This window comes from Nicotiana attenuata, chromosome 7 (genome assembly GCF_001879085.1).
Source record: "Nicotiana attenuata strain UT chromosome 7, NIATTr2, whole genome shotgun sequence".
In the NCBI taxonomy this organism is placed as follows: domain Eukaryota; kingdom Viridiplantae; phylum Streptophyta; class Magnoliopsida; order Solanales; family Solanaceae; genus Nicotiana; species Nicotiana attenuata.
This window is the reverse complement of record NC_031995.1, coordinates 59,231,170-59,255,019: the sequence shown is the minus strand read 5'-3', so window position 1 is coordinate 59,255,019 and position 23,850 is coordinate 59,231,170. Positions and strand designations below refer to the sequence as shown.

The following is a 23,850-nucleotide window of genomic DNA, read 5'->3' as shown; positions in this document are numbered from 1 at the left end:
CCCCCAAAAAAAAAAAAAAAAAAAAAACTACCCCACACACTCTCCTTTGGCTTTTCTGTTGATCGGCACTTCTATTTCATCTGTCTAACAAAAGGAGTCCAAGCTGGGATCTTTTGTCTTATTATTTATAGATGTGTACTGTAGGACATATTGCTAGTGGCCCCTGTTTTGGGGTACAGCTACTATGCACAGTTTTATTTGTTTGTTGTTCAATTTACTTCCCAAAACTCGGGATGACAACTCTCTCTCTCTCTTACAAGTACAATAGTCATGCTGTTTATCCACTTATTGCAGGGAAAAGCTGGATCAAGTCGATGATTCTGACCGCTTCACTCTTTCCATTTTTGTGCTTTGGAATTGGTTTCATTCTGAACACAATTGCCATATTTTATGGTTCTCTAGCAGCCATTCCTTTTGGCACAATGGTAGTTGTCTTCGTTATCTGGGCATTCATTTCCTTCCCCCTGGCTCTTCTGGGTACAGTCGTTGGAAGAAACTGGAGTGGTGCTCCAAACAATCCATGCCGTGTCAAGACCATTCCTCGCCCTATACCTGTGAAAAAGTGGTACTTGACGCCATCCGTAATCTCCTTGATGGGGGGTTTGCTACCATTTGGCAGCATATTTATTGAGATGTATTTCGTCTTCACATCCTTCTGGAATTACAAGGTAAACTGTAACCCGATTTAAGTCTTGTGTATCACTCATCGGTTACTAAGTTAGTTTGAATAAAAAATGATGGCTGAACTTCCACTGATTCAGGGAGAAACAATTCGAATTCAGTCCTTCAGGGTGCTGACCCAGTGGGTCCACCTCGTGCCCTTTTTCTGGTGATAAGTTAGAGGTGTTATGTAAAATTTCAATTAACTCCTTTGAATAAAACATTTATCTTTTGCTTAACATGCATTTGCTTGCATGGCAGTCTTACTTTTTGTATAATTTTTTAAATTGATCTGGGACTCATGAAAGAACCCCTTCTGTTAGGTAGTGACATATTAAAGTCTTGAATCGATTGCTAATATACCTTGTCATGGTTTTTGCAGGTGTACTATGTTTACGGGTTTATGCTTTTGGTATTCCTGATTCTCATTGTTGTTACTGTCTGTGTGACCATTGTGGGCACATATTTCCTGTTAAATGCTGAGAATTATCATTGGCAATGGACTTCATTTTTCTCAGCCGCCTCTACAGCTGTCTATGTCTACCTATACTCAGTATATTACTACTACGTGAAGACTAAGATGTCAGGGTTCTTTCAGACCAGTTTCTACTTTGGATACACACTGATGTTTTGTCTCGGCTTAGGAATTCTCTGCGGTAAGTCACATTGAGTCTATTGCTCGTTTGGAGTTCCAATGATATCCGGTTCATTTATTCTAATCAGCTATGCCTTTTTGTCATATAAATGTAGGTGCTGTTGGATTTTTGGGCTCACATCTGTTTGTGAGGAGGATCTATAGAAACATCAAATGCGACTAATCTTTTGACAAGGAGTAGGACTGACACTGCTCCTCCATTTGCTTAGTTTCTGGCAGTAAGGTCGAGAAAAACCTCAAGAACCATGTATCTTTGTGGGATTCGATTCGGTTTAATGATGGTAGGTACCTCCTCTGCTTGTATTCTGGGGAGCCCTGAAAATTTTCCCCATTCCTTGGGCTGTAAAAGTAATCTCCTATTTTCGTTTGTACTTAAATTAGAATGAAGAGACTTCAAATGATTCAAGGCTAGAATTGTAAGAGTTTCAGCTGTCACGTAGTTATTGTATCTCCATTACTATACGACTCGGATGCACTCAAAGCACTGCCATTTAATTTTTTGTTGATTCTCGTGCAGTTACGAATGAGATCCAGGTCAGTTTTTGTCCTTGGTGAACAATTTAGCGAAAACCACTTCGATATAAACATTGCATTATTTACAGCAGAGATTAGTTTTTTATTCACACTCAGATCTAATTAGATCCTGTTAATGCTCAAAATTTCAAGGATGTTTCTGCTGTTAAAATGATTTCCAGAGCAACTTGATTCGCTTGGTAAAATGTTTTTCTGAAATGGTATTTCTTTGTTATGGGTAAGATGGTTGAAAAGACTTTTTAACAAGTAATGATGAATTTATGCAAGATGTCATACATTCATCTAGGGTGTGTTTTGGTATAACGGAAAATGTTTTCCAAGAAAATATTTTCTTGGAAAACAAGTAGTAATCTTATCCATTTTTCGGTGTTTGGTACGTAAATTAAGGAAAATAACTTCTCAAGAATATTCATAAATAATTTAGATACAATAAATATGAAGCTATAAACTTTCGAACCAACAACCTTCCGAACCTATAAATTTCATAAACTTCCGAACCGTTAAACGTTTGAAACCGTGAACTTTCAAACCCGTAAACCTTATAATTTCTAAACTCGTAAACTTTCAAACACATAAACCTCCGAACTTATAACTTTGGAACTTGTAAAATTTCGAACCTGTAAACCGAAAGATGAAAAACTAAAACTGAAAATAAAAAAAAAATAAAAAATTACGGGGGGGGGGGGGTTAGGCGGAAAAAGTGAAAAAAAAAAAACTTTGGAAAATTACAAAAAAAAAAAGACTAAATAAATAAATAAATTTTGTGGAGCATACGGGCGTCTTGGGGGGGGTGCAGTGAGGTGGCTGGATGGCAGATACAACGGAAAACAGGCAAAAGGCTTAACTCTCTCATACCAGTGAATGGTTGTGTGTTGTGATTGTCGTGATGTGTGGGGGGGGGGGGGAGGTATCCCCGCTCGTATCTATATATAGAGATACGCGCAACCTAACTCAGCAGGGAATCTTGGTGTGGTCGGCCCTAGTAGTTCGGGAAAAAATTAAAATTTGGAAAAAGTAAAGAATTTTTTTTAATCTAGCAAAAGGAAGGAAATGATGCTTTTCTTAAGGCAATCCATAAGTAAGAAATAGAATGAGGAAGAGAGAGGACCCCTCGGATTGGCTATTTGGAGAGAGGGGATGGGTAGGCGTGGGGTGGGGTTGGGTGGGTGGGTGGGTGTGGGGAGGGTTGGTGAGGGTGGGGAACGTTGAGAAGAAGTTTGGAAAACGTTCTGGATCCTCCCTGGGGAGGGAGGGGGTAGCAGGGTGGGTGATGACGGAGAAAAGTTGAAATTTGAAAAAAGTAAAAAAGTAAGCCTTTTGGAGAGAGGGGGTGGGTTGGGTAGGCGTGGGGTAGGGTTGGGTGAGTGGGTGTGGGGTGGTGGGGAAGGTTGAGAAGAAGTTTGGAAAATATTTTCCCTTCTCTTGATAAGGAAAATATTTTTCTCTAATTGAAGGAAAATGAGTTCATAAGGATAATATTTTTCAAAATATTTAAGCCAACCAAATATGGGAAAATTAAAAATATTTTCCGAAAAATATTTTCCTTCGTGACATTAACACCCCTAGGCGAACCGTTTGAGTCTTAACATATCGAAGTTTTACGTCGTTTTCGTCTCTAAATGTATTCGAGAAAGGAAAGAAGCGAAGATAAATTTGGCTTACAGGTTAAAAGAAGTTTTGGTGACTAAAATATAGAGTACTATTCCTACTTTCAAAACCCAGTGACTTGAAATGTTTTTCGCTTCAAATGTTTTTATGGTTAAATTTGAGAAAGAGCAATACCGCTGGGAATAATACACGCCATTATTGCAAGTACGAGAACTTGTTATTTGTTTGTTTTATTTGATTTTCTAGTGTAAGGTCATCCCGAGTGAGAACCTCTCGACCCTTCATAGGCTCCTGGTCATGGACCTTGAGATCACGAAGAGGAGGAGGAAGAGGGCGATATATAGCCAACATAGGATAAAATGGGGAGCCTTGACGGAAGCTAAAGCGCAGGAGTTGGGGGTCAAGCTGGTGACTTTGAGGGCTTGGAGGAGTAGTGGGGATGCAAGCGCTATGTAGACCACGAGTGCGCAGTGCATTAGGGAAGTTGCGAGAGAGGTATTAGGGGTTTCAAAGGGTTACTCTGTTGGTCACAAGGGAGACTGGTGGTGGAATGGAGATGTGCAAGGAAAAGTAGAAATCAAGAAAGCAGCGTATCAGAAGCTAGTGGAAAGTGTATACGAGGAGGAGAACAAGGTGAATAGGGATCTTTATAAGTTAGTTAAGAAAGAGGCAAAGCTAGCAGTTACGGCGGCCAAGACTGCACCTTTTAGTCGTTTGTCTGAGGAACTCGAGGGCTCAGGTGGGAATAAAAGGTTGTTCAGGTTAGCCAAGGCGCGAGAAAGAAAGGCGCGTGACTTGGACCAAGTGAAGTGCATCAAGGACGAAGAAGGTAAAGTTTTGTTGGATGAGGAGCTTATACGTCGGAGATGGAAGACCTACTTCCATAGTCTCTTGAACGAGAAGGGGGACAAGAGCATTGTACTAGGTGATTTGGAACTCTCCGAGAGTCGTTGTAACTTTGGGTATTGTAGGTGGATTAGAGTGGATGAAGTAGAGGGGGCTATGCGTAAGATGAACAGGGGCAAAGCGACCGGGCCGGATGAAATCCCGGTGGAGTTTTGGAAGAGTGTGGGCAAGATAGGCTTGGAGTGACTCACTAGGTTATTTAATGTCATTTTTGGAACGAAGAAGATGCCCGAAAAATGGAGGTGGAGCACGGTGTTTCTTGTATACAAAAACGAGGGTGATATCCAAAATTGCAATAACTATCGGGGTATCAAGCTGCTTAGCCATACTATGAAAGTCTGGGAGAGAGTGGTAGAGCTAAGGGTGAGGAGGAGTGTGTATATTTCCGAGAACCAGTTTGGATTTATGCCGGGGTGTTCGACTACAGAAGCCATCCACCTTGTTAGGAGATTGATGGAGCCGTATAGGGAGAGAAGAAGGACTTGCATATGGTGTTCATCGACTTAGAAAAGGCGTACGATAAAGTTCCGAGGGAGGTTTTGTTTAGATGTTTGGAGGCTAGAGGTGTACATGTTGCCTATGTTAGGTTGATTACGGACATGTATGATGGGCTAAAGACCCGAGTGAAGGCGGTGATTGGGGACTCAGACCATTTTCCTGTTATGATGGGGTTGCATCATGGGTCGGCACTCAACCCTTTTTTGTTTGCTCTGGTGATGGACGTACTGACGCGCCACATCCACGGGGAGGTGCCGTGGTGCATGCTATTTGCAGATGACATTTGATAGAATATGTGAGTCCACCAAACTATATAGAGACCAGGTCCTCTATAAGTTTCCACTGATAGCGCTAATGAAACAGTAAGTAAATGGAACAGGGAGTTTTTACGTGGAAAAATCCCTGCTCAAGAGGATAAAAAATCACGACCTACACTGGTAGGATTTCAACTTCACTATGAGCAACTTTAGATTACAACCTATGCAATCTAGGAATTAAACTCTTAATCCCTCACTAACTTGTAATACACCTATTACAAGCCACTTTGCAATACACCTATTACAAAGACTTCAACTCATGACTAACTCTAGTCACGACACAAACACTGAAGGTTTATGGTTTACAAGGGGTTCCTAAGTAAAGCTTCTAGATATGCAAAGTAGGAATTATAATGAAGAACTAATACAAAGTTACAACTCAACTAAGGACATAGAAGATACTTGTTGTAGGAACTGGTCCATAGTAGTGTTGTACTTTGTTCTTGATTGCACTTGAGAATTGAATGCTCAACTGAAGAACGGTTGAAGTGCTTGAATGACTTCTCAAGTCTTCAAGTGATGTTTTGTTGTAATTCTCTTTGTTAATACAACTTGGATGACATCACTTGAACGATGTAATCACTTGGTTGGTCAAAGAGGAGTGACTGCAGTACTGTGCCGCACTGTTTGCGTGTACAGTGCAGGCAGTTACTTTCCAGCTGTAGACAGCTGACTTCGTACTACTATCAGGGAATCAACACAAGGGGATCAGGTTCCTGTGTTGATTCTTTTATCTTCTGAAGTCATAGCAACTCACATTAGCTGGAGTCCGTTGATTTGAGTTGTGTACCAAGTGTGTTAGGTTCCTTATCTGGTTCTTTGACAGTAAGTTTCTTAGATCATCAAAACGTAAAGCTAAGGTACTGTAAACCCATCAATTTCCCCCCTTTTGATGATGACAAACTTAGAAATTGATAACAGATGTTTAGAGCAAAATAAACCAGATGAAGTAGCAGGAACTTCGCCAGTTCCCCTAACTTTATGCTTCCCCCTTAATCAGATCCCTGTTTCAATTATACTTTCCCCTTTTGGCATCATTAAAAATACACAATCAAGCAAGAAGCATAAAGAAGTCTAGCCTAGCTAACTCATGCCACATATGTGCAAACAACATGATAGAAAAGAGAAGCAGAGAAACATGCGCATTAAACATCAAAAGAGGATAGTTTTTATAAAACATAAGCCTTTGCCATTACAGCAAAGGTAAATTTGGAATGTTATCATCAGGAGCGGTACAAGGAAATTCCATCCACACCACAAAAATAAAAAGAAAAACAACTGCCATAAAGTCATAAAAAATAAAAGAGATAATCCAGAAACTGGTCACTGAAGGGTTAGCCTAGGGGACACTAGAAGGAGATGGCTTAGAAGCTGCAACAAGGGTGTTGAGAACAAGATCAATTTGGGCATTGGCCGACATTTGCTCTGCGAGTAGTTTCTCCTTCAGGTTCTCCACTTGTGCCTGAGATCACATTTTCTTTGGTCAGACGAGCGATCTCTTCATTTGACCCTGGTGCCCCTTGAGCCTGCTGATTCTCCAGAATGGCATTCCTTGCCTTCAACTTCTTGATCTCCTTAGTAGCACTATTCTGGGCATTGATAAGCTGAGAGATTGTTGAAGTGCTTCCTACCCCTCCACCTTTTTCAACACATTCACATTCCTCCAAAGTAGTTTGAGAGAAGGTCTGCTTCTTGGTCCCTATCTTGGGCTGTCCCAAAGGCACATCAAAGAACTTGAAGACATGCGTGAGAAGAAATCCATAAGGAAGACCATGGTTCCCATCTTTGAAAGTTGCCACCTTTTGCATGTGCTCAATCATTGTGACTGGCAGATTAACAGATCGGAACCCATCCAATGCTTCCATCAAATAAAGATCAGATTGGAAGTGATGGACCTCCTCTCAGCACAGGGTAGAAATACCTTGTTTACCAACTCAAATAGGAGCTGATAAACAGGAAACACAGCTTTCTTGTGCACCCGTTCCCCCCGCTGGACTGCCCCTTCCTTTACAATAGCATTCCTAAAATTTGAGCCACACACATTCTTGACAAAGGACATACCATCAGGAGGGACCTTAAGTATGTCTCCAAGCAGAGCAGCATCCATAACAATGTCAAATCCATTGACTAAAGCACAAATATGGTTAGATTCAACAAGAAAGAGGTCTGCATAGAAACTTTGGACCTCATCCTCATAGACTTTGGGCACATCCACTTTGAACAGATGTCCCCACTGTTGAAATTCGACCATTTTTAGTAGTTGCCTCATACCAGCCATTTCAGAGATTTCTAGGTCAAAAGTGCGACCCCACAGAACTTTTTGGTACCTCAAGCTTTCTTTACTGGACAGACTTTCACGTTTCACTTTCTTCACAGAATCAGGTTCCCTCACAGCTTTCAACTTTCTTTTCCCAGACTTCACACTTGATTTACCCTTTCCACTTAATTTCACTAAGATATACTCATCAGACATAACTGTTCACCTATTACTTTTTTCAACTTGCCACCACTCTTCATTGACTTTGAACTTGGCGTAGCAACACCTTCCTCTGAAGCATTTTCAGCAAATCACTTCTTTTTCTGAGACCTTTTGACCAAGGAACTTGGTTCCTCTGCTGCTTCCTCATCCACTTCCACTACAGGAATGTTCTTGTCACATACAACCTCTCCATTTTTCACCAGCCTCTTCTTCTTCTTCTTCTTCTTCTTCTTGCTACTCCTTTTACTCTTCTGCAGGGCAGACTCAATGATGTTCTAAACGTCAATACCACAGAAGAGGGGGGGGGGGGGGTGATTTGTGTGGTACCCAATTTTCGCTCTAGAAAAACCTGGTTCTTCTAGGTATACTAACTACTGTTGTTTGCGGAATAATAAATACAAAAATAAAGAACACAGAGATTTTTACGTGGAAAACACCTGGCTCAAAAGGTGAAAAAACCACGACCTACTACTCAGTAGGATTTTCCCAAACTTCCACTTAAATCACTGAGCCAAAATAGCATTTACAAAACTCTTTGTAAACCTAAGGATTAACTATAATCCCGTTGTAGCAACCAGCCTCTAACTGCTGCGATAACTTCAAGTTAACTCTAACTTGAATACTCAAAATACCTACTACAATTGCTTCTAGATAAAGCTGAAAGGTACAATATGAACCACCTACTACAATTGAACTAGAAATAAAGAAAGACACATAAAACTCTTTATGGAGTTGGTTCTTCAATCTGGTTCATGTAGTTTCTGGTTTGCACACTTGAATCACACACGAACTGCTTGCAAAAAGCCTTGCTATTTTGCTCCCAATTCACGTTTAACTTCTGCGTTTTTGTGCAACACTTTAATGTGAGAACATCCTGCAATTTATAGAGTTAGTAGATGAAGAAATAACTAGAGTTCTGATGCAACTCTTCCTTGGTGGAAGAGTTCTACTTGATTTCAACTTCTAACTCCTTCCCTATCTTGACTTGTGTTCTCTTTGATTAAGGACTCCTTCTCCTTATCAATTATGCAACCTTTTCGATCAGGAGATATTAAATACACCAAGTTAAGCTTATATCCTTCACGTGCATCCCACATGCTTGAATCTGCCCATTTTTGTTAACCTGAGGGATGGACCACTGGATGGACCTGGTTCATGTCTGAGTTCCTTTGTCAGTCTTCAAAACTAACCTTTACTTGGGCCAACACTCAAGAGCCTCCTTTTCCTGCAACCTAGTAGTAGGTCGCTAGGAGAGGGCTCAGAAGTGGCTGCTGGTCTCTTTTTGGCAATGAAAGCATCTAGAGCCACATTTTCCTGATCTTCTTCATCACTAGACTGCATGGCAGGAGCTAAAATTTCCAAAGGCTCAACATCAAAGTGAGGAGAAGGAACATGGTCGAAACTGACATGGGAAGAAGATCCTTGACCTGTTTCCTCAGGAGAGGGGTCAGGTCCTTCAAGAAGGGTCCCAGTAGTTTCTTCTAGTGCAGGATTTTCAAAAAGCACCACAGTTCCCTCTCCCACTAATGACAAAGTCTCTTCCCCCTGAGACTCAGACATGGTAGGGTGACTCCATATACTATTCCATCAGCAGATGTAGTCAGTATGTTTGCTATGGCCTCTTTTTCTTGAGATTCCAAGGATGCAACAAACTTCAAAACAGGAGTACTTAAAGATTGATCAATACCCACCTCTGAGAGCTTTTCTACCTGTGGAGTCTCACTTTGTTCTCCATCTTTGTTTTGCTCTGTGAGAATCTCAAGCGACAGAGACAGAAAGCTATCGAGTTTGGGGGTTTCTGAGTTCTCAACACCTAGAGGGAGAGAAAGGTCCGAGGGAGTAATAGGAGAAATAAAAGGTGAAAGGGAAGCAGGTGTAGGAGTATCATCTGCAGTGGTGGTGGAAAAGGAAATGGTGACGGAGGAGTCAAGGGTTTCTCGACTATGGTAGGGATTATCGATTGATCTTAAGCCATGGTGGATAGGAAGTTTGAAAGTTCTGTAGAAGGACTGAGGAGAAAGAAGGAGAGAGATGAGATCGTTCAAAGTGATGAGAGGGTTTTAATGGAAGAAGAGACAATTATGAGGGAGAGAGAGAAATCGGTTCTGAAACGGCGGTAGTTGTGTGGGGAGATGCAACAAAGGAAGTGAAGGGATTTGAATGAAAAGACGTGACATAAAGGGTCTGAAAAGGTTGATGACACAGCAGTCAATTTTTGTTTCCTTTTAAGATATGTATGAAAAAGTACAAGACTACTAACATATGGTATAAGAACCTGGTTCTTAACCTGTCCTTCAAAAATTCTCAATCCTCTTTTACCTCTCATGTAATGCTCCTACAGCTTCTATAATCATCATGCGCGTCTACCTACAACGGTATTGAAGTGAGTTAGACTTGGGTGGAAAACACTTTAGCGACTTTTACCTGGATGTGACTTTCATAGCCATATAGAAGGAATCATGTTCTCAATTAGGCTTTATTAGCCCCAGCTACAGCCTATTTCTCCCAAAATGTTCTCCGCTTAGTTCTTTGGTGAAGATATCTGCAATTTGGTCTTCTGTACTACAGAACTTCATGCAGATAAGACCCTTCTCCATATTGTCTTTGAGAAAATGATGTCTCACATCAATATGCTTGGTTCTTTTATGTTGAACCGAGTTTTTGGCCATGTTGAGTGCACTGGTGTTGTCATATAGAAGAGGCACACAGTCAGTGTACACACCAAAATCTTCCAATTGTTGTTTGATCCAAAGGAGCTGAGCACAGCAGGAAGTTGCAGCAACATATTCTGCTTCAGCTGTTGAAAGAGCAACTGAATTCTGCTTCCTTGTGCCCCATGAGATGAGGCATGATCCTAGAAAGTGAGTCATTCCAGAAGTACTTTTCCTGTCCAGAAGATAACCTGCATAGTCAGCATCAACATACCCAATAAAATTAAAAGTGTCACCTGAAGGGTAGTATATGACCAGGTCCTGTGTTCCCTTAAGATATCTCAAAATTCTCTTGGCAGCCTTTAGATGAGATTCCTTGGGGTTTGACTGAAACCTTGCACATAGCCCCACACTAAAGACAATATCAGGTCTGCTGGCAGTGAGGTAGAGAAGAGACCCAATAATGCCTCTATACATGGTTTGATTTACAGGTGAGCCACATTCATCCATTTCCAATCGAATAACAGTGGCAATTGGAGTGTCTATCACTTTTGATGCTTCCATATCAAATCTCTTCAGAAGCTCCTTGATGTATTTTTGCTGACTGATGTATGTATCCTTTGTGGATTGCTTTACTTGTAGACCCAAGAAGAAATTTAACTCGCCGATCATGCTCATCTCAAACTCACTTCCCATGAGTCTTGCAGATTCTTCACATAGTGAGTCAGCTGTTGTCCCAAAAATGATATCATCAACATATACCCAAACGATGAACAGGTTCCTCACTCGTTTCTTCAGGAACAAGGTGTTGTCAGCTTTTCCTCTTGTAAAACCATTTTCTAAGCGAAACTTTGACATTCTTTCATACCAAGCTCGAGGAGCTTGCTTTAACCCATACAATGCCTTGTCCAATTTGAACACATATTCAGGGTGTTCATGACATTCAAAGCCTGGAGGTTGCTTTACATAAACTTCTTCCTTAAGGAGTCTATTTAGAAATGCACTTTTGACATCCATTTGGAACAGAGTGAATTCCATATGTGATGCAAAGGCAATGAGGATTCTGATAGCTTCATTGCGAGAAACTGGAGCAAAAGTCTCATCATAATCAATTCCTTCCTCCTGATTGTAGCCTTGAACCACTAGACTTGCCTTGTTCGTTGTAGTGTTTCCATGTTCATCAAGCTTATTCCTGAATACCCACCTGGTTCCTATGATGGTTCGATCTGAGGTTCTAGGTACCAGGTGTCATACGTTGTTCCTTTTGAACTGATGTAGCTCATCTTGCATGGCTGTGATCCAGTCTGCATCTTTTAAGGCTTCCTTAATGTTTTTGGGTTCTATTTGGGAAATAAAGGCTAAAAAAGCAAGTGAATTTCTGTCTTTTGATCTGGTTTGTACTCCTGAATCCAGAGGGGTGATTATGTTATCAAGAGGATGAGAGCTTTTGTGTTTCCAGTTGGGCACTTGAGCCTCATTTGTAGAGGAGCTGGGTAAGTCTGACTGATTCCCTTGCATTCTTCTCTCAGCTACCTGTGAAGTACTTTGAACTGCATCAACCATTCTTTCTCCAGCTTCAGTAGTTGTAATTATGGTACCTGGTTCCTCTCCGGCTGATGAGGAAGGGACTGCATTGTCTTTGCCTGGCTCCTTCACTTGACTCATCATGTCTGCCTTTCCATTTGCCATATCAATGACTTCACCTGGAACTAGCAGATGCTCTCCCTCAGAATTACCTTTGTTGCTTTTCTCACAGGAAAGGTAGGACTCGTCAAAGATTACATGTACACTCTCCTCTACGCACTGAGTCCGCTTATTGTAGACCTTGTAAGCTTTACTTTGAGAAGAATGTATCCCAGGAAGATTCATTCATCACTCTTGGCATTGAATTTTCCAAGCTGATCCTTTCCATTGTTGAGAACAACATTTGCACCCAAATGTTCTTAAATGAGTTAGCTTGGGATTCCTTCCATTCAGCAACTCCTAGGGAGTTTCGTTCAAGGGAGACCTGATCATGCACCTGTTCACCAAGTAGCAGGTAGTGTTGACAGCTTTAGCCCAGAAGTTCTTAGCAATCCCACTATCGATCAACATTGTCCTTGCCATTTCTTCAAGGGTTCTGTCTTCCTTTCCACAACTCCATTTTGCTGTAGAGTTCTGGGGGCTGAGAAGTTATGGGTAATGCCATTCTCATTGCAGAAATCATCAAACTTGGCATTGTCAAATTTTGTTCCATGATCTTATCTAATGCATGCTACTTTTGATTCCATTTTCACTTGAATTTTCTTTACAAAGGCTACAAAAACTTCAAAAGTCTCATCTTTTACTCTAAGGAATGGAGTTTAAGTGAATCTAGAATAGTCATCCACTATCACAAAAATGTATCTTTTTCCTCCTCTGCTTTACACTCTCATAGGACCACATAGATCCATATGAAAGAGATCAAGTGGTTTTAGGGTGCTGACATCCTTCTTTGGCTTAAATGAGGATTTCACATGCTTCCCTCTGGCGCATGCATCACAAACTTTGTGCTCCACGAACTTTGACTTGGAAGCTTGCATGCCCAAGTCTTCTGTGCCACAGTTCAGCATCATCATCAACTGCTTTCAAGAAACTCAGATCACCACTTTGTAGGGACTCAAAGTTAGCAACGTAGATGTTCTTGTATCTTTTGGCCACCAGTACCACTTCACCCGTTACTAGATTAGTAACTGTGCATATCTTTGACAAGAACTCTACCTTGTTTCCTTTATCACATATTATAAAAACACTTAAGAGACTGTACTTGAGGCCATTGACGTAGTACACATTCTCAATTGAGTGAGTGAGTGATTTTCGAATCTTTCCAACTCCAAGAATGTATCCCTTTTTCCCATTGCCAAAGGATACACTCCCTCCTTGCAGGGCTTTTAGTGAAAGAAAGTCCATGGTGTTCCCAGTCATGTGCTTTGAACATCCACTGTCCATGAACCATTGTTGACTGCTTTCTTTCACTATTCCCTGCACAAGGAAATTAAGGATTAGATTTAGGAACCCAAACAAGTTTGGGTCCCTTGTAATAAGCAAGAGGATGAGTAAGTTCTCTGTAATAAGCAGGTAACATGCATTTTTTATGAGTGGCACCTGGTCTCTTTGCAGCAGTTACTCTTTCAGCAAAAACTTTGTTTTTCTGAAGAGACTGAACCCTGGCTTTGCAATTTCCTTGAAATGCCCATTGTTCCCACAGTGGGTACACAACTAATTATCGGGTTGAAGTTGTCTAGTTTCTCAAGTTCAGCACATAAACTAGTTTTTACAGCATTCAATTCGTTTTCTAGCCTGATATGTGCTTCACTAGCAACTCCTTTTCCTTTATCAGACTTTGCAGACCCACATTCTGCTTTGAGTGCCTCTATTGTTTCCTTCATATCTATAATCACAACTAGGAGGTCATCTCTTTCTTGCTCTAAGGCATCAATTTTCTCCAATAAGTCATTCTTTTCTTTACTTCAATTTTCAATAGTTTCTTTTAGGTCAACAACTATTACCATCAAATCGTCTTTTTCATGTTCTACACCAATAATTTTTTTAGTTAAAACCACCTTTTCATTTTCCAGATTACTAATAGTTTCTATCAGATCAACCACACAAACTACCAAGTCATCTCTAGTTTGTTCAGCTTCTCCTAACTCTATGGTTAAGGCATCCTTATCATCTACAAGACTATGATAGGCATCAATTAAAATATTTGCTAATGACATGAGTTTCTTAGGAGAGTAGGATTTCAGATTTCTCTGAACATCCCTGAAGTTTACCTCATCATTGTCATCATCTTAATCATTGTTGGATTGAGCCATCAAAGCAAATATTGAATCATATTCATTTGCTTCACTTTCAACTGCCATCATAGAACTATCACCTGCATCAGTTTCTTCTTTAGACTCACTGGAGGAATCTCCCCATGCTGCAAGAGCTTGCTTCACAACATTGTCAGGTGCGTTCTTTCTATTGAAACATTACTCGGGAACCGGTTTCCTCTTGGCTGCTTTATCAGAGTTGTACTTGAAGTGTTCTTGCTTTAGGAGAGGGCAATCCTTGATAAAATGCCCTTACTTTCCACATTTATGACAGAGGCCATAATTCTTTGGTCTGCCAGAACTGCCTCTCTTGGGTATCCTTCTATTTCTTCTGACCATTTTCCGAAGCCTTTTGGTTAAGTAGGCCATGTCACTGTCCTCATCACTTGAGTCATTGCTTTCAGCTTTGAGTACCAGGTTCTTTTCCTTCTTTGGTTCTCTTCTTTCACTATCTTTTTTCTTCTTCATTTCGTAAGTTTTCAGATTTCCAACTAGCTCATCTATGGTCAGCTCCTGCAAATCCTTTGCTTCAGTAATAGCATTCACTTTACTCTCCCATGAAGTGGGCAAAACACTGAGAATTTTCCTCACGAGCTTGTTCCTGGGAATGATTTCACCAAGCGAGTGTAGCTCATTTATGATGGAGGTGAATCTTGTGTGCATGTCTTGAATGGATTGTCCTTCATTCTAAAGAGCTCATACTCAGTGGTTAGCATGTCAATCTTAGATTGCTTTACTTGAGTGGTTCCCTCGTGTGCTATTTGCAAAGCTCCCATATTTCCTAGGCAGATTGACAGGCTGAGATCCCGTTGTATTCATCAAGTCCTATGCCACACACCAACATTTTCTTGGCACGAAAGTTTTTCTCAATAGCTTTTCTATCTGCGTCGTTATATTCTTTCCTGGTTTTTGTCATCATCACCGGAGGGTCTCCGACCTTCTTCGTTGGGACATAAAGACCATCACAGATAACATCCCACAACTCAGAATCTTCTACCATGATAAAATCATGCATTCTTGTCTTCCTCCACCCATAGTATTGCCCATTGAACCTGGGTGGTCTATACGTAGACTGATCTTCTTCAAAATTTGGTGGAGCAGCCATGAGGATCCTTTCTAGGTGATAACCTGATAGAAAGAACCCGCTCTGATACCAATTGATAGAATATATGAGTCCACCAAACTATATAGAGACAAGTCCTCTATAGGTTTCCACTGATAGTGCTAATGAATCAGAAAGTAAATGGAACAGGGAGTTTTTATGTGGAAAAATCCCTGCTCAAGGGGATAAAAAACCACGACCTACACTGGTAGGATTTCAACTTCACTATGAGCAACTTTAGATTACAACCTATGCAATCTAGGAATTAAACTCTTAATCCCTCACTAACTTGTAATACACCTATTACAAGCCACTTTGCAATACCCCTATTACGAAGATTTCAACTAATGACTAAATCTAGTCACGACACAAACACTAAAGGTTTATGGTTTACCAGGGGTTCCTAATTAAAGCTTCTAGATAAGCAAAGTAGGAATTACAATGAAGAACTAATACAAAGTTACAACTCAACTAAGGACATACAAGATACTTGCTGTAGGAACTGGTCCGTAGTAGTGTTGTACTTTGTTCTTGATTGCACTTGAGAATAGAATGCTCAAGTGAAGAACGATTGAAGTGCTTGAATAAATTCTCAAGTCTTCAAGTGATGTTTTGTTGTAATGCTCTTTGTTAATACAACTTGGATGACATCACTTGAACGATGTAATCACTCGGTTGGTCAAAGGGGAGTGACTGCAGTACTGTGCTGCACTGTTTGCGTGTACAGTGCAGGTAGTCACTTTCCAGCTGTAGACAGTTGACTTCGTACTGCTGTCAGGGAATCAACACAAGGGAAGTCCCCTGTGTTGATTCTTTTATCTTCTGAAGTCATAGCAACTCACATTAGCTGGAGTCCGTTGATTTGAGTTGTGTACCAAGTGTGTCAGGTTCCTTATCTGGTTCTCTGATAGTAAGTTTGTTAGATCATCAAAACGTAAAGCTAAGGTACTGTAAACCCATCAATATTGTGTTGATTGACGAGACGCGAGATGGTGTGAATGCGTAATTAGAGGTATGGAGGTAGATCCTGAAATCTAAAAGTTTCAGGTTGAGCAGGACCAAGACAGAATACTTGGAGTGTAAGTTCAGTGGCGAGATTCAAGGAGGGGAAGGGGAGGTGAGGGGAAGGGGAGGTGAGGCTGGACTCGCAGGTCATCCCTAGGTAAGGGAGTCTCAAGTACCTTGGGTCTATTATTCAGGGGGACGGGGAGATTGATGAAGATGTCACACATTGTATTGGGGCAGGATGGATGGAATGGAGACTCGCTTCCGGTGTTTTGTGTGACAAGAAGGTGCCACCGAAACTTAAGGGTAAGTTTTACAGAGTGGTGGTCAGACCAACGATGTTTTATGGGGCTGAGTGTTGGCCAGTCAAGATCGCTCATGTCCAGAAGATGAAGGTAGGAGAGATGAGAATGTTGAGATGGATATGGGGGCACACCAGGTTAGATAGGATCAGAAATGAGGTTATTCGCGACAAGGTGGGTGTGGCCCCTATTGAGGACAAGATGTGGGAAGTACAACTTAGATGGTTTTGTCATGTGAAGAGGAGGAGCACAGACGCCCTGGTGAGGAGGTGTGAGTGGTTGACATTAGAGGGCCTACGGAGAGATAGAGGTAGGCCAAAGAAGAGCTGGGGAGAGGTGATTAGGCAAGACATGGCGCAGCTTCAGCTGACCGAGGACATAACCCTTGATATGAAGGTATGGATGTCGAGGATTAGGGCAGTAGAGTAGGTAGTCTAGAGTGTTCAGAATAATAGTAGTATTGGCACACAGTCTTGCTTTCTGTTGGTAGTAGGTTTTTATGACTAGTCGTTATTTTCTTTCACTGTTGATCATCTTGCTGTCTTGTTGTTTCTATCTGCTTTTATATGGCTTTCTGGTATTGTCCCTTCTTATCTATTTTCATTAATGTGGTGCTTATGCTTTCCTGAGCCGAGGGTCTATTGGAAACAACCTCTCTATCCCCATAAGGTAGGGGTAAGGTCTGCGTACACACTATCCTCCCCAGACCCCACGATGTGGGATAATACTGGGTATGTTGTTGTTGTTATTGCTGTCTTACCCAGTGAAACGATCATCTATTTTTTATATGATATATAGTGGATAAGTTATATAACATATTGCATATTGGAACGTGTAATCCATACAAATCAGTAAAGTACCAAAATAGCTAAATCATAATATCTATATCTATATCTATATCTATCTATATATATATATATATATATATATATATATATATATATATATATATATATATATACACACTATTAAAAGCACGAAGACCTTTAGCGAAATGTCGTTTGCTTTTTTTACCCTTTAAAAATAAATTTCACATTGAATAAAATTGTAATTTAAGTTACTTTCTAATATTTAGGACTTGAAAATCACTAAAATTTTTGTTACTAAATTATTCCATGTATGAACTGTGTATGAAATCCTAATATGTAGGATTTAATAAGAATACTATAATAAGAAAAAGAAAATATGTAAAAGATTCTCCAACAAAATAAACAATCCGATTACGAAGATTATTGTCTTCCATGAAAATTTTAGTTCCCGACAATGATGATGTTTTGAAATCAAGTACAACTTATTTGACTTTTAATTTATATTTTTTTAAGCATTGAATAATAGTATAAATAAAAATAGTTAATAGGCAATACACTTCCATATAATACTTGAACTCCCTTCATATCAAATAATAGTTTTTTTCATTGATTTTTAGTAGAATATTTAAAAATTACACTCAAATGTTAGAACAAATAATTAAGTATTTCTACTTTATCGATTTTGCGTAATATTTTGAAAATTACACCAATAATTAGATAGAAATAACTAAGAAAATATTTAAAAAGTTAGAAGAATGTTTACGTAAAACAAAATTGAAGGATAACAATCCTGGGATAAAATGCGGGTTATTTAATTTTGTGTTTGGATAGATTTTTTTTGGGTATAAAAACTTGCGAGAATAGTTATACCACAATCTTAATTAGCTGCTATTTTGTTATTCTCAAAGTGAGATAATAATTTGGGGATTAGCAATTCCGGGATAAAATAATCAGATATCAAATTATCCTTCTCCAAAGCGCTTATTCCAAAATCTTTTAAGAAAATCAAGGTTAAAGTTAAAAAAAAAATTATTTCCAAGTTTATCTATGAAAAATCAAACACATTTTTTATATTATACTCCATACATTCGATCTATTGTTCATTCAATATATAATCGAAAGTATATCTAATAAATATTTTTGTTATTACTTGATCTTTGTATTTATGAATTTAAAAGACCCCTTAGGCAACATAAAGGAGAAGATTGGCGCTAATAAAATTGGACAATAGAGAAAATTTAATTATAGTGTAACACTTAAAGTCAAATTGGTAAAATGACAACTTGAAATAATATGGATAAGACAACATAAGATAATATTTTGTATTATTAATGAATTTGTTAATTATTATTTTTATTATATTCCAACAAGTGACAACTCTATTTTTCTTTTATATATCTATAAGTTATCTGTTTGTAAAATATTAACTCAATATTAGTCGTTTTTGGATTTTACACTATGGTTGTCAATTTTCCTTGAGCTATAGGACAACCTCCTCCTTCCAAATCTCTAAAGAGATTAAAAAAAGATTAATTAATTTTCAATAAGTTTTATTTGACAAATCTTTAAAGAATCTTGATAAAAATATTTATGCATTACTTGCTTGTTTTTAATATTAGATCACATAAACAATAACAAATTTCATAAGATATTCCCAAAGAGGTCTTTAAAATAGAATAAAGCATTTACGGACTTTTATAAAGAAAGATCTTTTTCTTTATTGTGTTAGTTAAATGGGATAAACATTCATCATTCAAGAAATTTATTTTTTGTTTTATAACCAAAGACATTATTTAAATTTTATTTATGTGATTTTAAAAAAAAAATTATATATTCATTGATATGGGGTACACGCGCAAAACGCGTACCTTAAAACTAGTAATATTAAAAGCACGAAGGCCCTTAGCGACATGTCGTTCTCCGTTTTTACCCTTTAAAATTAAATTTTACACTAGATAAAATAGTCATTTGGTTATTTCTCTAATATTAGAATATGAATAATCATTTAATATTTTCTAAATATTTAGGATTTCGAGATCAGTTAGATTTAGTGTATTAGAATCTTCCTTGTTTGAACTATGTGACATAATAAATTTGTAGAAGAAAAATCAAAATAGTATGTAAAGTGTTTCAAAAAAAGTCGTTTACATAAACTTTGAATCACTTTTACGTCTTGGGGTACTTTTGTTTGTAATACACTTCAATAATTAATTCTAATATAGGTAATAATCTAGCTACAAGTTTTGAATATTTTCAGTTCCTTTTTGGACTTAGGAGTTTTTTGTTTTGTTATAAGCTATAAAAAATTGAGAATTTGATTTAGGTGTAGGAATATTTTTCAAAGGAAATTAACCGATTAGTTCTTCACAAAAAAAAGATTAATTCTTTATAATTATGTTAGGTAAGGAAATTTATGAATTCTTTCTAAATATTTCAGCTAAACTTTTCGTGCAGTTTCACCTCCTTTTAGGTTCAGGAAATTTTATTTTATTAGTAAAAATCTCAAGCACTTTTACCTTCTCTTAGGTTTAGGAGTGTGTGTTTATGTATATATTCCTAATATTTAGGACTTAAATTTATTAAAATTTTTCCTTTTATAAATTACCTATATTATATTTATTAAATCTAGATTTATCTTCTATACTATATTAAAAGCACAAAATCCCTTAGCGAAATGTCGTTCGTTTTTTTCACGCTTTAAAAATAGAAGTTCACATTAGACAAAATAGTAATTTAAGTTTTTTTTCTAATATTTAGAATTTAAAATCAACTAATATTTTATTTATTAAATTGTTCCTTATTTGAACTATATATAAGGATTAAAATTAATTTTTAAATAGTTTATTTCCATGAATTATAAAAATTCTAAAGTGACTTCATGTAACACCCCGTACATTCCGATTAGGTGTGGATATGTTAAATGGGTATTAATTTGATATTTTAGACATACGAAGTCCTAGAGGGATGATTATGGGAGAAAATAGTTGTTTCAAAATCAAGATGGAAAGTGAGGTGCATAAGATTTGACAAAATCAACTAAGTTTGCAGAAGGTCTGTCTTCCAGCAGGTTTTAGTGAAAATGTGTAAGGAATTTGGGAAAACGCAAAGCATGAAAGTTGTAGGACTTTGAAATAGCTTTCCAACGATATATTATGGAGCCCGAACGGATCTTTGTGCAAAATGTTATGCGTGTTTTACAGAACAGTATGCGATATGCGCGCCCATAGCGCGACCGCGCTAATTTTGAGGCAGTGTTACTGCCGTTTAGCGCGATCAGTAGCGCGGACAGGTCTCCAGGTGCGTGAGCGCGCTCGTTTTAAAGCCATATTTCGTCCCCCACAGCCCCAAAACATAAAAACTTGCTCTAGAAAAGGGAACTCTCAAAAACCTAACTCCTTAAGGATCCTTCCACCACCCAAGGTAAGTTCTAATGGTGATTCTAAGTTAATTTTAATTTCCCAACATCTTATTAACATGGGTAAACCCTCCATATCATTAGATATTCGATTGGGACATCATTGTTGAGAGAAGGAACCCTAGAACTCGAATTCAAGAAGATTGAACGTCAAGAAGGTAATATCTTCACCCTCTAATTGATTATAGCGTTGGATTAATGATTGTAGACTACAAGTTCATGATATATGAGTTGATGAGTTTGATAGAAAAGTGTCACGACCCAAAATCCACTAAGGGTCGTGATGGCGCCAGACACCGCCGTCAGGCCAGCCAACTCAAATACTTAATTAAATCTCATTTTAACACTTTTGAAAAATATTTCTTTTATACGTTTTAAACAAGACTCAGTGTATTCTTCCGAATAAATAAATAAATATCTAAATAACTTTTAAGATTTCCAAATAATCCAAATACATCCCCAGAACCCGGTGTCACAAGTACATGAGCAACTACTGATAAGAGAAATAAAATACAACATCCTTCCGGAATACAGTGGACGGAAAGTAAATTCAGTACACTGGAAGGGACTACCCTAGCTGCGGTCGCCTCGAATGATGCAGCTCACCTAGTCCCAGAAACGTCCGTGCTGCTACGCCCCATAGGCTGCTAGAGGTATATATACCTGTGCAACGAAAATGCACAGAAGTGTAGTATGAGTACGTAATCAACGTGTACTCAGTGAGTGTCCCGCCTAATCCCAAAGGGGTAGAGACGAGATGGTCAACTTGACACTCTCTAATAGTCCAATGATTATTCATCCTTAATATACATGTTAAACAGTGGATTTATTTTATAAACATGATTTTAATCCAGATAGAGGAAACAAGTAAACACGTAATTCTTTCATACGAAAATTTCCAGAGTTTATCATTAAATATAATCCAAATATTTTTAAGCCACAAAAGGGCAATAATAACTTAATTAAGTCTAGGCAGCAACACAAGCATGCACAAATCATACCGAGGCGACGGCCCGATCCAACAGAAATAAATGTGCACTTGCCGAGGGTCGACGACGCGCCTATAGATGCATCTATTAATCTGCCGAGGCGTTCGACCCGTTTCAAAATAAACACACACACAGCCAGACAATCAGTCAAGAAGTCAATATGGAGTAATTATCCAAGAAAGGCCAATTCTCTTTAATAATTTGAGAAAACGAAGCATAAGTCTTTTTAGAAATCCATTTATTAATTTAATGTGATCCAAGCAATTCAAACCATCAATGGGTTCACAATTAATTCAAATATAACATGCTTTTGGGTCCTAGACTACCCGGACAATAGCATAATAGTAGCTATGCACGGACTCTCGTCACCTCGTGCGTACGTAGCCCCCACAAATAGGAGCACTTAACCAGTTTAACTCACCTATGGGGTAAATTCCCCCTCACAAGATTAGAAAGGAGACTCACCTCGCTCCGAAGATCCACAACCGACATTCTACATTCTTCCGAAGACTTGCACCAACGCATAATGCTCCAAAACTAGCCAACGATCATATAAATCCATTAATACATGCTCAATTATACTTTACAACCCAGTTTTTAACAATTCCTAACCCCGAACGAAAAGTTGACAAAAATGCCCTCGGGCCCACGTGCCCGGAATCCGAAATTTCTCGAAGATAAAGTTTACCCATGCACTCATGAACTCAAATATATGATTTTCTCTTAATTCCATACTCAAAATCGTGGTCAAAATCCAAGAACACTAATTTTCTAGGTCTTCCTCTAACCCTCAATTTTTTACCCATTTACATGCTAAAAATCCATACATAATCAATGTATTTAACTCAAAAGTGATGGGGATAACTTACCTTAACCATGACGACAAAAATCCTCTCTTGAAGCTGTGACGACCCAAACCGATGGGCCGCGACGGGCACCCGGTACCTTACTCAACCGAGTACCAACGTAACGTATCTTTCTTATTACATCATTATATACACGTGACATACAGGCCTAGTAGGCCAACATAATCATTTATAAACTCAAACATAGGCCGACAAGGCCGTACAATCTTTCACGTATACGACATATGTCTACAAGCCTCTAAGAATACATAAATGTCATAAGGTCGGGATAGAGTCCCGCCATACCAAACAATACACGTCTAAATCATACTAACCAAACAAGCAACTCCGAAGCAAATGGAGCGCACCAACACCTTCGCTGAGCTGATAGCCTAATAGGAGGACTGTCAACCTATCAATCGGGACCTGCGGGCATGAAACGCAGCGTCCCCAGGCAATAGGGACGTCAGAACAAATAAAGTACCGAGTATGTAAGGTAGGAAAGCATAAACAAGAACAGTAATGTAAAGAGAGATAGAGGAGCTACAACATGTAACATCTGAGTGCCACTGGGGACTACTGACATGAAATGCATAATACATATATATACATAAACTTTTAAAAATATTCGCCTCTGTGGGCATCATCATCATCATATCGTACCCGGTCTCAAAGAGGACTCGGTAAAAACGTACCCGGCCATCATAAGGCTCGGTAGAATCATACCCGGCCACGTGGAGCTCGGTAAACCCAACTGATTAGTGGTTGCACAATAGGTGCCATACCCGGCCGTCTATAGCGCGGCTCGGTAGAGTAAAATAGATGCATATATATAATGCATGCTCGACTCATGGAATTACGTTCTAAACCTTTCAGAGTGACGTAAGGTCGTTGCACCTTCGATTAACATTATGGACAGCATACCATCAATATGAACTTTACTAGGACTCAAGGATCATACATACTTTCTTAGAATAATTGTACGGAAAGAACAACATGGACAACCTTAGTTGCTAGGAGTAGATTCATTATGAAATAGCGTATTCATTTCACATTAGATCATGCCAAAAGAAAGAAGGAATTTTCCACGGTAATGATTGTATATTTCGCCGTATTGAGTTGTGAGACGGCTTAGTAAAGATTCTTATGTGTTTTACAGGGTTCCGCGTTGCGATTGGTGCTATGTGCAGCAGGATGGCTCTTGGGATTTAGATCTGTGTGATCGCACCTCAGTTGCTC

General features: G+C 38.9%; 1 protein-coding gene across 1 annotated transcript in view; it reads left to right on the top strand.

Annotated features, from left to right (window-relative positions):
- LOC109229168 (transmembrane 9 superfamily member 1-like) overlaps window positions 1-1,914 on the top strand; it is a 6,778-nt gene extending 4,864 nt beyond the window's left edge. Inside the window, exons 10-12 of the mRNA XM_019394513.1 lie at window positions 295-668; window positions 1,043-1,316; window positions 1,411-1,914. Coding sequence (XP_019250058.1) covers window positions 295-668; window positions 1,043-1,316; window positions 1,411-1,478 — 716 coding nt within the window. The 3' untranslated portion in view covers window positions 1,479-1,914. The remainder of the gene's footprint in view (window positions 1-294; window positions 669-1,042; window positions 1,317-1,410) is intronic.